The sequence below is a fragment of the Vanellus vanellus genome (assembly GCF_965231255.1).
Source record: "Vanellus vanellus genome assembly, chromosome: 2".
Taxonomy (NCBI): Eukaryota; Metazoa; Chordata; class Aves; order Charadriiformes; family Charadriidae; genus Vanellus; species Vanellus vanellus.
The window spans coordinates 170,668,039-170,682,955 of NC_138906.1; the positions used below are offsets into that span (position 1 = coordinate 170,668,039).

The window sequence follows — 14,917 nt, forward strand, 5'->3', positions numbered from 1 at the left end:
CCGCCGCCGCACTCGGTCGCCCCGGACTCCTCCAGCCCCGTGTTTCTTCTCTCCCCGTGGCTTAGAGAAAACCACGAGGGTCATTTTGCTTTTGCATCAAATTTATTTCTTCACCGGTACTATTTTTGCTGCTTATTCGTTAATATATTGACTACCACAGATGTTGGGAACTAAAGTGACTCCTCTTGCTGTCCAGACTATCCCACTTGGCCTTGCCCCATGTTTCCTCACCCACCTTTCTGAATTGGGGGATGGTGGAAAAGTGTTCTGACAATGCACCACATGCCTGTCCGGTTCGTATATACTTTCTCTAACGCTCCTAAAACATCCTGTGGGAGTGAGTTTGGCAGAATAAGTAAAACTGAGAAAAAGTGTTCCATTTGAACCTGCTAACTGCGGGTTTAATTTTATGCTCTTTTAGTTCTTGTACTGGAGGAGAAAAAGGACAACTGTCCCTGGTCATATTTTGTAGATGTCTTCTCTGGGCTAAAGAGTCACAGTTCAGATTTATAATAGCCTTTTTCAAGATCTGAGGAACGAGACTTTCGTATTCACAACACATTCAGGTTGTGAGTTCCCTCTGAATCTGTGTAGTGGTGTTGTCACTGTTCCTTACCTAATAATGCTTACCATTAGCCGACACTTTTCCTTTAAAGGTCTGTCTTCTTGATTTATAACAGTATTGAAATAATTATATTAATCAATGAAATATAAAAATGATGGTTTCACCACTTTATATTTATCAATATTATATTCCCTCTTCCATTTCAATTGTCCAGTCGGTATCATAAGGTTCTTCTGCTTCTTCCTTTTTTGTTTTTGTAGTTGGCTTTCACCATTCCTGTTCTGAGCATTATGAACAGTTTGCTGTCTGCACGACCGTTCATCCCCTTTAGTGTTATATCTGAATATGTTGAATACGTTGCTCTCGTGAATGCTGTCAAGAATGAATGGAACTGTGGGAGCATTCCATAAATGAAATGCTAAAGACACTACTAAAATAGTTAAGAGCAGGCACATAGGTGACTTGAGCACACCAACATGGAGGTATATAGTGGAGTGCTTCTTATTTTAAGAGAAAAAAGATAGAATGAGAATTAGAGTGGGAAGATAAATCTAGACAATTACAACTACAAATAAGGCTACATGTAGACAATAAAGACGATTATCTATAGGAATACTTTGCACAGGGACCTGTTAGATTCAGTTGCTATCCTATTAAGACCATATTTTTTCCTGTTGTATCACGCAGCTCTACTGTGAGTTATAGTTTGAAGCAGGAGTAGCTTGGAGTTTGAAGCAGGAGTAACATAGTACTGGTCTGTGCTTTGCAGGTAGTCAGATAAGAAAGTCCACTTGGGCTTTATCTTGAAGCTATTCTAGCTTTATACTTACAGTGATCAACGAGAGTGATAGTATGGGCTGGAAGTCTTTTTTTCTTACTCCCACATCCATGGCAATCCCTTCCATTTTGGGAGGAGACATGTTGGATGGCAATGACAACAGCAGCCACTTTCACCCTCTACATTCACACTTGGCGTTAATGTAACTTTGCACGAGTGGTCAAGGACAGCCACGCTCTTTTTTTGATTATGGGGACACCTCAGTTGGCATGTCAGTGCTGGAGCCCAGGAAAAGTACGTCCAAGCATTGATATTAATTGAGGGTCAGATGCCAAAATGCTTTGGCGTTCCTTGCAGATCAGTAGGGTATTATTGAGTTGTATTTGTGGCAGGACAAGCTTTTCTTCCAAAAATTGGTTAAAATCAAATTTGCCTTTAGTCTCAAATAATAGGTTCCCTACAGCTTAGATTTTTCCGAACATCAAGAGACTGAAGAAGCAGTCATGTCCCTTGCTTTTTATTTCGTCATGGATCTCATGAAGACTTGTCTGACTTCTGATCATGTTACAGCAGCAGGATACCCTTATACTTGCCTGCATTCCACTCATACCCTGCTTCTATTCATATGCTGAGGTGTTTATAACACGCAATTTATAAGGATTCAGAGGGTGCATTTGTATACATGTATAAGCTTTTTGGTTTAGTGCCATATTACACACAGTAAATAATTTTTGTAGCACATTGAAATGAGTTTTAATGGAGTCCATATAACAACCAGCAGCATTGTTCTTTAGAAGGGGAAAAAAATAAAGGTAGCTTTAAAACAGAAGACAAATTAAGCTTAGCAATTGGCAGGCTGAAAAAGAAAGTTGGGCATTCTGTTAGATGCATCATCCTTGTTCATCACAGGGCTGCGCAATTTCATTTGCTCCTTATTTTGTCCAAAAACATTGAACTGTGTTTAAGTAGTGCTTTAAGTGATTACCACCTGTGCCTAAATTGGCTCCCCATCCATTCAGAATAAACTTTCTCCAACGTTACTCTGTGCTTTGAATTTCTTCCCTTTTGATTTTGCTGTCGTGAACCCCCAACTCTCACCATTTATGAGGACGGATGTGTCACTGGAGTGAAACTGCTCTAATTGCTGGTTTTTCTTTTCTTACAGCTCTCCCTCCCCTCATGGCTCGTCGATCTCAAAGCTCCTCACAGGGGGACAATCCCCTTGACCCTAACTATCTTCCTCCCCATTACAAGGAGTATTACCGCTTAGCTCTGGATGTGCTTACTGAAGAGGGTAAAGAAAGTTACCAACGCTTCTTGGCAGAGGAAGCAGCCCCCGATTTTCTTTGCAACTCAGAGGTGGATCACATCATACAGAATCTCCAGAAGCCCCAGTATGCCAATCAGGAAGGTAGCACGGACACTGCAGGTGACAATGACATGGATGGATCCTCTGGGACTTACTGGCCCATGAACTCAGACCTCGCTGTTCCTGAGCTTGACCTGGGCTGGCCAATGGTCTTTGGGTTCAGGGGAACAGAGGTGACAACCCTCGTGCAACCACCAGCCCCGGACAATCCCAGCATTAAGGAGGAGGCTCGCAGAATGATTCGAGCAGCTCAACAGGTGAGACAGTGAAGAGCCCAACTATGGCAGAGATAAAATTATGTGTGTGTGAAAGATGAATCAGAATGTCACAGTGCATCAGGTCCTCTGCTAATCCCTTTAACTTTGCTCCCAGAACCCGACAGAGGGTCTGCATCAAAGCTAGTGTCTGCTCTCTGGTCTCACGGAAAAGTGTGTAAGGCCACGCTAAAATATACCAAGAGCTCACAGAATCACAGAATAGTTGAGGTTGAAAGGGTCCTCCGGAGATAGTCTAATCCAGCCCAAAGCAGAGTCAATTAGAGAAGGTTACTTAGGACATATCCTTGAGTATCTCCAAGGATGGAGACTCCACAAGCTTTCTGGACAACCTGTTCCGGTGTTCAATCACCCTTACAGTAAAAGAGGTTTTTCTTATGTTTAAATGGAATTTCCTATATTTCATTTTGTGTCTCATGTCTTGTCCTTTCACTGGGTACCACTGAGAAGAGTTTGGCTCCATCCTTCTTACACCTTTCTGTCAGGTATTTATACTCACTGATAAAATAAGAGTTGGGAAGGACAGGGAGATAGAGCTTTGAAGCTACTTCCCAAATTATCAGCATATAGATGCAGCTATATTGTGGCTGACTGAACACTGGCCAGGAAGTTCTCTAAAAATGGCACAGGTGTGTTGGAGGGGGTGAGCCAAGCAGGTCAATACAACCTTCCAGTGTGGTTACGTGACCAAAAAAATACCTGCTATCATTGGATTAATGAGTAAGGGAACATTCAGTGGAAGTGAGGTGTTTCCCTCACATCTCACCTTCATACAGAACATGCACCTTAGACAGCAATTCTGTTTCCAGTTCTGGGGCCCACAATGTTTAAAGGAATCTTTAAATGGGAAGGTTCCTGTTTAAAAAGGAAGTTGAACTGGAGGCAGTGCAGCTTTAGAATGTGAGGGGCTGGTGAATGTGATCAGACAAGCAATAAGCAGGCACAGATCGCCGATGTCTTTCTTGCGTTCTTTTCCTAGGTGGTAGCCATAGTGATGGACATTTTCACTGATGTGGATCTGCTGTTTGAGGTGTTGGATGCTGCTGCTCGCAGAGTGCCTGTGTACATCTTGCTGGATGAAATGAACTCTCAGCTTTTCCTTGATACAGCTGCTAAATGCAGAGTCAATCTTAACTATGTGGAGGTGAGCAAACCAAAGACCTGCCCTGCCCTTAATTCGCGCCCCGAGGGGGATATGTCCTGGGACAGAGAGGGCTGTTATGACAGTAAAAACCTGAGAAAGGGGAAAATGGGCCAGAGCCTAGTGAAAGATGAGTATGAAGAAAGCTAGGAGAGCTGGCACAACAATACAGAGCTGAAGGCTGAGAACACACAAATAAAGGGGTTTATCTATCCATTGTGTACGCAGACAGAATCACCAGAGCTGAAGTATAAAAATGGTGGCAGGATGGAAGTTAAAAGAGCAAGGGGAAGATGGAGGGGCAGAGGGGAGGGAAGTAAGAGCTTCCAACTGAGTCAGTGCCTTGTCTGGTTTGCAGTTCCTAAGGGTGAGGACAGTTTCTGGCCCAACCTACTACTGCCGCACAGGGATGTCCTTCAAAGGCCACGTGAAAGAGAAATTCCTCTTGGTGGACTGCATGGTGGTGCTGAGTGGCAACTACAGGTGAGAAGCCCTGCAATATTACGTGTCCCAGTTTCAGTGGGAAAGCAGCTGGTTAATTGGTAAAGCAGTGCTTTGGCACTTCCAAATGAACATCAGTGACCAAAGTTTTTCTCACTGAAGGATACTGAGCAGCAATTTTAAGGAAAAATACACCATTTTGCAACTGAGGTAGGTACACCAATTAAACAAGCCCAGACACCAAGCCAAGCTTCCTTCACATCAAGAGCATAAACAATCTGTAAAAAAAGACACGGTAATTACAAGGTGTTGTGGGTTAACCCCAGTAGGCCGCTAAGCCCCACACAGATGTTCACTCACTACGCCCAGCAGGATATGGGAGAGAACTGGAAGGGCAAACATATCTCAACTTGTGAGTTGAGATAAAGACAGCTTAATAGCTAAAGCAAACCTGTACACACAAGCAAAGCAACATAAGGAAACCATTCACTGCTTCCCATCAGCAGGCAGTTACCTAGCCATTTCCAGGAAAGCAGAGCTTGACTTGGGAAGACAAACGCCATAATGCTGAACGTCTTCCTCCTTCCCACAGACAATCACAGAACGGTTGATGTTGGAAGTGACGTCTGGAGATCATCTGGTCCAATCCCCCCCTGCTCAAGCACGGCCACCTAGAGCCTGTTGCACAGGACCATGTCTGGATGGTTTTTGAATATCTCTAAGGAGGGAAACTCCACACAGTCCCTGGGCAACCTAATCCAGTGCTCAGTCACCTGCAACGTAAAAAAGTGTTTCCTTATCTTCCAATGGAACCTCCTGTGTTTCAGTTTGTGCCCATTGCCTCTGGTCCTGCTACTGGGCACCACTGACCAACCCTAATCCAACAACTCCCTTCAAAGCAGAAGGAATAGACCTTTATGTTTCAGGAGCAAGTTACTTGTATGGAATTCCCTGTGCCTTTATTGTTAATAACTGTACTATACCCATGTCACGCCCGAGTATCTCAGTCAAAGGGTCTATGTTATTGTATCCCATTTTCTCTTTTAAGACCAAAGCATATCTTACATCATTGCTCATAACCAGAATCTACTTGTCTGTCAATATCCCCTCCCCCACTGCAGCCTCAAAAACTCCCTCAAATAACATTATATAGGAAGGCAAACATAAGCCTTTCTTATGCTGATATTAGAAATCTTTTGTAGCTCATGCACAGTTTACTGCTAGCTGTCCAGCACCCCCGCTCAAAGTAAAGCCATCTTCCGAGTTACGTAAGGTTGCTTAGGGCCATGTCCAGTTGGGTTTTGAATATCTCCAGGGATACAGACTCCCCAACCTCCCTGGGCAGCTGCTCCAATATTTGACTACACTCATTGTGAAGAAATTTTTTCTCTACAGCTCATTGATATTTCTCTTGTTAACAGTCATATCTGGTGCCTTTGTATCCTGCGGTGTACCTCCGGGAAGAGGCTGGCTGTGTTTTCCTTATAACCACCCTTACGTAGTAGAGGACAGCAGTCAGCTTATTGTCCCCACCCCACCCCCCATCCTTAGCATACTTTTCTTCAGGCTGAACAAACCCAGCTCTTTCAGCCTTGCCTCGTACCTAATATACTCTATCCTGCTATCTACCTTAATAGCCCTCTACCAAACTTCTTCCACTTTGTCAACAGCTTTCTTGTACTGGGAAACCTGAAACTGGGAAACCGTGAACCAGTATGTGCTAAGGGCCACCCAGCTGGAAAGCAGCTTGGCAAAAAAGGATCGGGGGGTCCTGGTGGACACCAAGTTGAGCACGAGCCAGCAATGTGCCCTTGCTGCAAAGAAGGCAAACGGTATTCTGGGCTGCATTAGGTAAAGCATTGCCAGCAGGTCGAGGGAGGTGATCCTTCCCCTTTATTCAGCAACAGTAAGGCCATACCTGGAGTACTGTGTCCAGTACAAGAAAGACATGGACATACTGGAGAGAGTCCAATGAAGGGTCACAAGGATGATGAAGGGAATGGAGCACTTCATATGTGAGGAATGGTTGAGAAGACTGGGACTGTTTAGCCTAGAGAAGAGAAAGATCAGGGGGATCTTATTAATGCATATCAATACCTGAAGGGAGGGCACAAAGAGGATGGAGCCCAGGCCCTTTTCAGTGGTGTCCAATAGCAGGATCAGAGGCAATGGGCACAAACTGAAACACAGGAGGTTCCATTGGAAGATAAGGAAACACTTTTTTACGTTGCAGGTGACTGAGCACTGGACTAGGTTGCCCAGGGACTGTGTGGAGTTTCCCTCCTTAGAGATATTCAAAAACCATCCGGACATGGTCCTGTGCAACAAGCTCTAGGTGGCCGTGCTTGAGCAGGGGGGGATTGGACCAGATGATCTCCAGACGTCACTTCCAACATCAACCGTTCTATGGTTCTGTGAAAACTGGACTCAGTACTCCAGATGCAGTGTCAGAACTGCTGATGAGGGGGGAAATAATTGCTTCTGTTGACCTGTTGGCTGCACTTCTGCTACTGCATCCCTGTATGTGTTGACCCACCATCACTGCAGAGGTGCTGCTTTTTTCAGCTTGTTACCTGCCAGAATCTCCAAGTCTTTTTCAGCCAAGCTGCTTTCTAGATAGTCTTCCTCAGCCTGTATTGGTGGATGGGGTTGTTCCATCCCAGATGCAAGATTCTGCATTTGCTGAATTTCATGAGGTTCCTGTCAGCACATTTTCCCAGCCTGTTGAGGTCCCCCGACTGGCACATCAGCTGCACCATCCCCCCATTCTGGTGCCATCTGCAAGCTTGCTGAGGGTGCACAGTGTCCTGTTGTCCAGTTCGTTAATGACAGTGTTAAAGACTATTTCCCCAAGCCCAGACCCCCAAGGAACACCACTTCTAACTGTCCACCAGTCAGACTTCAGATCACTGACCACCGCCAGTTAAGCCAGACAGCTCAACCAATTTCCTCTTTACTGTGTGGCACACATTCAGTCCGCAGTGTTCCCATTTGGCTACAAAGATACTTATGTAAAGGCCATGTGGAAACCCTTGCTAACGTCACGAAAAACCTCATCTTCTGCTGTCCATGTCCTTGTCCAGGCAGCCAGCCTTCTCTTTGTAGAAGGCAATCAGATTGGGTCAGGCATGGTTTGCCCTGGGTAAATCCCTGCTGTCTGATCCCAGTTGTCTTTCTATTATTCCTGTGCCTGGAAATGGCTTCCAGGAAGATTTACTCCACAATTTTTTCCCTCAGACTGAGGTAATGCTGACTTGCAGTAGTTCCTAGTTGATCCTTTTGCTCTCTTTAAAGATGGGCACAACATTTTAGTTATAAAAAACAATTAACAACACAAAGCAACTGCAGGAACATCTACTTCATCTAAGGATTATCATCAGCTCACTTTCTTGCTGTTGTTACTACTAACTGGCTTTTTTAGAACAGAAGTCATTTATTGCCCTGTAAAACCCTCTGCAAAGATGTGATGCCAAATTAATTCATAACTATGAGGCTTGGGAACAATAGTGTGTAATGAATGGCTGCCTTAGGAGTAAATAATATCAGGAGAATTTTCTTCAGGCAAGCAAATGGTTTAATGTGAAGTGGTACAATCTAGTTACTTGATGCTAATACACTATCATTACTTCTGTTTCTCTTTGTAGTTTCATGTGGTCTTTCGAGAAGATTCACAGAAGCATTGCACACATCTTCCAGGGTGAGCTGGTGGCCAGCTTTGACGAAGAATTCCGAATTTTGTTTGCACAATCAGAACCTCTTGTTCCTCCAGCCAATGTCTTGGCAAAGGCAGAGAACACATTTGCCATGACTCCCTTTGGCAGTAACATGCCTTTCTTTCCAAAAAAAGCACCCCTGATGTTCCAGAGGGATGAAGGTCTTTTTCCCTCCTTTATGGACAGAGTTGATCCAGACAGGTACTTCCTGTCAAATTTCAGGCGGGATGACATGTTGCGCCATACTGTGGAGGGGTCGGCCATGCGAATGTATAAAAAAGTAGAAATGGAGAATTCTCAGCTGGATCCTGTCAGGGGTTTTCTCCGTTCCAAGCAGTTGGAGTTGGATGCTTTTAAGAGACACAGTTTTGCAGAAGGAACATTTGAAAATTTTGCTTCTTCTAAGCAGTATGCCAGGCAGATGTTCATGAACAACATGGATGAATTTAAAATCCAGTCTAGTCATTTTCAGAAGGATCAGTTCTACCAGTACCAGTTTGAACATCCCCATCTTTCTGGCAGACCTCAGGGACTCTTTGAGAGAATCCGAGGTGGTAGGCCAGGATTCAATGAACTGGAAGACTATGGAGAGGGACCCAGATACCCTGAACTTGAATCCAATTTTCCACAGGAGGGTTTCCCCTTAAGGCTGGATTATGTACCTTCAAATTCTTCCAGGGAAGTGAGACATGGCTCTGATCAGCTGAATCCTGCAGGCAATGGCCCAATGGGAATGATGTTAAGAAGGCAGAACATAGGACAGAAATTTATTTGCCAGACTTCTCCTACACAGAAACAAAGCCTGGAACAACACCTGTTCTTACAAGACAAAGACGAGGACCAAGATGAAGACAAGAATACACAGGAAAATAGAACAGGTTTACGTAACTGGAGGATTTCTTCATACCTTAGTGCATACCAGTCCGAACCAGAGGAAGGTCTTCCAATGCCTATGGAATCAGAGGCATATAATGATGCTCTCGGGGACACCTTCACAAAGCATCCCACTGACCTCATCCCAGCATTCAAATCCCCTATGTCTTTTAATAGCAAGCCACTGGGAATTGAAAGTGCCAAAGAATTTGCAGATCCTGATAGAGTAGGTGAAGAAACCCCTATAATGAAACAAGATGCCTTTAGGTCCAGAATAAATCCTTTGATCCAGAGGAGCTCAAGACTCAGGTCCTCTCTGATTTTCAGTGCTGCCAAGTTAGATCAGCCTAACACCACCATAGAAAAGGTTCAGATGATCCAAAAAGAACAAATGTCCAGTGAGATGACAAAAGACAATGAAACTATAAAGACAGCCACCTCATCTAAAGTGGCAGAACTTTTAGAGAAGTATAAAGCTGTGGGCAAAGACACAGAGCGAGCTACAGTCACTCATACCAAAGCTGTTTCCAGTTATCTACAGGAAGAATCACAGAACACAGAGAAGAAATGTACCAAATCCGTGCAATATAAGATTCTGGAGAGTAGGGTACTAGACTCCAAAGACTCCTGCAGTACTTACAAAATGCATGGAGAAGCTGACAGACCATTTGGAATGGCCTCATCAACCCCTCAGCTTGTTGACACATTGAGTAAAGATCCCCTAGCACATATGAGCACTAAGGTGGACAAATTATCATCTCGGTTTTACCCCATAGAGAATAAACCTGCTCTTCCAGAGAAGGAGAGTCTTATATTTGTAGGAGACACTCAGAAATTGACTCTTCCAGAGAAGAAGGAAAGAGTGACATTCAAAGAAGACACTCAAAAATTGGTCAATACAGAACTGAAGAAACCACAGATTAGGACAAGTACCACATCAGTTCTTGAAAATTTATCTAGAAGTCAAGGATCTGACAGCTCTCTCAATAAATCTGAGGAAGACTGTTCAAAACAAGAACAAAATCCAATGGAATTTTTAAGAAAAGGGTCACTAAGGCTGAAGCAGTTTTTGAACCCAAAAGGTGAAAAGAAATTGGAGGAGGAACCCACTTCTGAGAGTGGAAAATCTGACAAGCAGGCTGTGGTTCTCAAACGATCTTCTATAGGGGACTCTCAGGAAATGACAGAGGAAGAAAAAACCCATAAATTTGCAACACCACTTCCTCCCAAAAGCAGCCAGCCAACACAGGGGAGATTTCCTTCATCCACAGCTAACATTCTATACAGCAGCAACCTCCGTGATGATACCAAGGTAATTTTGGAACAAATCTCTGCAAACAGTCAGAAGAACAGAGCTGAGCTGGCCAAACAACTGCCATCCACTAGTAATCCTGATATTTCTAAGTCAACTACAAGCTTGGAAAGGAAAGGTGAGAAGGATAAAAGCTGTAACATCCACAGGTCAGAGAGTTTTGGGAGCCAGAAACGAAATCTTCAGCGGCAACCATCAGAGGATAGAGATACCCTTCTGAAAAAAATGGAGAATATGCGGAAGGAGAAGCGAGTCTACAGTAGATTTGAGGTCTTCTGCAAAAAGGATGAACATACAAGTCAAAGTGAAGAGGAATATGACACGGATGCCAAAGACAAGAAGATGGGAAAATTCATGCCCAAAATCCTGGGGACCTTCAAGACCAAAAAATGATCATAAAAATACTATTTAATTCCATATAATCACTGACTGTCAAAGGGGAATGAGGAAGTAACTTGTTTATGATGACTATAAGCACCATAGGCAATACTCTTCGTGGTTGGTGAGTGGAAATGTGTTCAGCATTAGACTCCTATGGCACAATTTGCCCAATAAAGTCATGTGGTATCAGGCAACCTTATCACAGTATGTTTCAAATAAAATTATTAAATTGCCAAGATGCTTAAAACAAAGAAATAAAGTAAGTCTCTTTATGTTATGCTTAGGGAATGTTTTCAGCAGACAAAACAATTCCACTTTCAGAAGGAAAGAATAAAAAATAGAAAATTCAATACTTGAGTTCTGTCCAGGAAAGAAAAATACACAGACACATACACACATGTGCATTAACTGGAAAAAAGTGTTTAAAAACCAAATGTTTCTCAGGTACAGATATCTTTTATTTGTATCTCATAACACACCAAATATGGGAGGCACCTTTTTGAAGGTTTACAGGAGGAAAAAATATTGTAAACAACTTTTTGCCCTTATTTATGGTTATGGTCTTGTCTAGCAGTACCTGCTCAGCTCTCATATTTACCATTTTCTAAGCCTATTGATTCTGTTTTGTTATTGGTTTGCTTCCTTATGATAATGGAAGTATTGCTTTAAGGGATGAGCTGAAAGAATCAGCTGAAAGGCCATAGAAAAGGAGATGGACCTGCTATTAATTGAGAAAGCCCTGTTTTTAGGACTCCTTTTCAGCTCAGTTGGGAGTTTAATTAAGCATCTAAAATGCTGTCTTGGCCAAGTAGTAACTTCCTTGACAATGTAACTCCAATTCATTAGGTGATTACAGGGAGGAGGAGGCCTTCGTTTATTAGCACGTCTTTTCACGTGAAGATAAGGAAAGAAGGGACTCATAACAACGGGAGGAATAAGGCTACTGGAAATTTCAAGCTCAGAAGTGTTTGATCTCGTGTAACTTTCTTGCAGTAGTTTGGTACCAAGCTTAAACATGCAGCTTTAAAACAGTGCGGATTAGTCTGCGGGTTCATGCTGTTGTGTTACAGTATCTTGCAGGACAGAGGTAGAGACAGAAGCTATCAAGAAAACGCTGTACATAATGTTTAGTTACTTAGCTGTTTGCTTTTTTCCTCAGCTTGGACTCTCTCTGCTTGGCATCCAGCAGGATTGCCAAATTGGGATTTTTTTTTTTTTTTTTCTTCTGATCTTCGTGCCATAGTCTAAAGACATGACCGGGAAGAGTGCTCTCACATGGAACTAGGCTTCTGAATTTCCCATGCCCATTAGTTTGGGTTTCATGATTATCCACATGTGGCACTAGCTGCAAGCTCAGCAAACCAGTTCAGGTACCTGGCTGACAGAGGGAGGCAAGAGGCTGCATCAGTGCCTGAAGGTAACTTTAGTAATGTCTCCAAAACTTCAGCTTTTTTTTTAGGATGCCAGCTCCCATGGTAGCAGGCTTTATATAATTTAGCAGGCTTTACATAATTTACATATCTGTAACAATTTATGATAATTTTACGGTTCGTTGAAAAGCTTGGGAAATGAATGTGCAGATACATTGTCTGATCTGAAAAAGAATTGAGCTGATTTCCATATTAATACAGATGGTGGTAAAAATCTACAAGAATCAAGAGGAATTATCATTTTAACATAAGGAGTTAAGAGAGGGGAAAAAAAGGAGGTAATAAGCAGCCAAAATTGGAAAAAAAGCTGAAATGGATTTCTTACCCTTATTCCATATTGTATAAACGTACACCATTTCAGATACATATGTACAAATTCATAAATGAATGCTGTATGTATACTTATTTTGTCTGCTCTTATTAATGAATCAGATCCAGTTATTGGTGAGTCCCAAAATGAACTGTAACGATCAATACAGTTGTCCTCTGCTAGATGATACAGATAGAGATTATTTTACTCTAGAGAGGAAGACAGGATATATATCCATATAGCCGATTATAAATATGCTTAGCCCTATTTTGTGTAATTCTTATTCGCATCGTTCTATACTTCCCCAGCCTTTCCCAAAGCTACCTGCTACAGCATCATTCTGTAACAGACAAGTTCGAAATTTAATTTTTTCTGTAGTTACAGATTACTTTAACATTTTAGAATTTTGCTGTATTTGTTTATATTTGTAGAATTTTATCTTGCTCAGCATGGTGCGTTCAGTGTCAAAGTATGTTCCTGACCAGAACTAGAATGACTCATCTCTTTTAGTGATATGTTGATTACCAGATGTTGTAGGTGTATACAAATAATGCAGAATAACGCATTCACTTCGTAATAACAAAAGCCATTTTAAGAATAAAAAGTTAGTGTTACAGCCCATCACATCTCAGTCTGAGATTAGGTTCACAGAGGATCTTAGATGTTGCGTTGTATCGTCAAATTGCCAGGTGCTAGACTTTCAGTGGAAGTCACAACCCCAAATTAAGCAGTAGGCTCCCTTTTCCGTGCATGAGAACGGGCATCTTAGACTCACAAGAGCCAACATGCTGCACAGAGCACCACGTGCATAGCATGTTCACCCTGTCATTGCCTTTTCCTCTATCTACCTGTACCCAAGATAGACAGGAAATGCCTATTTTATGAATATACCATATATAAACTAGGACTTCCCTGTGAGCTGCATTCCCAGCTCCCTGGTATTACCAGACTTAAGTGACCACACCTGGTACCAGAAGTGAACGTAATATTTTTTTTTTACTTAACTAGACTTTGGTGTTTAGATACTAAAAGATAAAATGGATATTCTATCAATGGCAGTGGTACTCACATGTTGGAATTTAGTGCCTGAATCCCCTCTGTAACTGTAGTCCCAACGTTCTGGAAAAACAATCATTTATCATAGGTGAAGTAAAATTTCAGGGACAGAGACTTCTTATACAAACTTCAAATTAATGAGTAGAATGTATCAAAAATCAGCATTAAAACAGGAATATAGTTTTAAAGTTTACTATAGTCCCACTGTTGCCTGGTAACAACTTCATGATGTTTCAGCAATAGTATCTCTTGGAATATTGCTTTCTGAAAGGAAAAAAAAACAAACGTATTATTCATTGAACAAGATACCCCTGTATTTTCCCCCCTTTCATGCCCAGCAAACATTGACTGAAAGACAAAGATTTTTTGTAGTGCAATATAAAGTATTTATTATTACAATATTACATAGTAGGTAAGTTATTAAATATTGTAGCAGAACCCACCCATATTTAAAATACTTTTCTACTTGATTACAATGAAAATAAGCCACCATTGATTATGGTCATTTACCCCAGAAGAGTCATAGAAATTAGTGGAAAACAAAGTGAAGGTCTTTCAGTTTAAAACCATTGCCCCTGTTCTGTTACTGCAAGCCCTACTAAAAAGTCTGTCCCCACCTTTCTTATAGGGCCCCTTTAAGTACTGAAGGTACTACAATAATGTCTCTGTGAAGCCTTCTCTTCTCCAGGCTGAACCCCCCACCTCTCCCAGCCTGTCCTCCCAGCAGAGGGGCTCCAGCCCTCGCAGCATCTCGGGGGCCTCCTCTGGCCCCGCTCCAGCAGGTCCATGTCTCTCCTGTGCTGGGACCCCCCGAGCTGGAGGCAGCACTGCGGGGGGATCTCCCCAGAGCAAAGCAGAGCAGAGCGCAGCAGAGGGGCACAATCCCCACCTGGCCCTGCTGGCCACGCTGCTGGGGATGCAGCCCGGGATGCCGGGGGCTCGCTGGGCTGCCGGCACACGTTGCTGGCTCCTGGCCAGCTTTTCCCCCCCAGCACCCCCGAGCCCTTCTCCTTGGGGCTGCTCTCCATCCCCAGCCTGTGCTGGGAGCAGGGGCTGCCCCCACCCCGGAGCAGGACCCTGCGCTTGGCCTTGTTGAGCTTCATGAGGTTCACATGTGCCCTGAATATGTCTGAGTATGTCTAAAGGCCCTGAATAGTCTGTACATGTCTAAATACATTCAAGTATCAGAATATTGCAGTTTTCTGTAATTTTTTGCAATTCAAATGAGGACTATTAACTGACAGTATTAATTGTTCTCATGGTATGGGAGCAC

The 14,917-nt window shown here is 42.9% G+C and overlaps 1 protein-coding gene across 1 annotated transcript; it reads left to right on the forward strand.

Annotated features, from left to right (window-relative positions):
* The first annotated feature begins 2,513 nt into the window (after positions 1 to 2,513).
* Positions 2,514 to 10,891, forward strand: FAM83H (family with sequence similarity 83 member H). Its single transcript, XM_082479931.1, has 4 exons — positions 2,514 to 2,969; positions 3,967 to 4,131; positions 4,487 to 4,611; positions 8,214 to 10,891. Exons 1-4 carry the CDS (start codon positions 2,523 to 2,525, stop codon positions 10,858 to 10,860), a joined length of 3,384 nt encoding a protein of 1,127 aa, XP_082336057.1. The 5' UTR covers positions 2,514 to 2,522; the 3' UTR covers positions 10,861 to 10,891.
* Positions 10,892 to 14,917: the final 4,026 nt, after the last annotated feature.

Bases quoted from the DNA above. Each gene is read 5' to 3' on its own strand.
- FAM83H (XM_082479931.1), top strand. From the start codon at position 2,523: ATGGCTCGTCGATCTCAAAGCTCCTCACAGGGGGACAATCCCCTTGAC. The intron at 4,132-4,486 runs GTGAGCAAACCA...TCTGGTTTGCAG, and splicing joins TCAATCTTAACTATGTGGAG to TTCCTAAGGGTGAGGACAGT. The intron at 4,612-8,213 runs GTGAGAAGCCCT...TTCTCTTTGTAG, and splicing joins GTGCTGAGTGGCAACTACAG to TTTCATGTGGTCTTTCGAGA.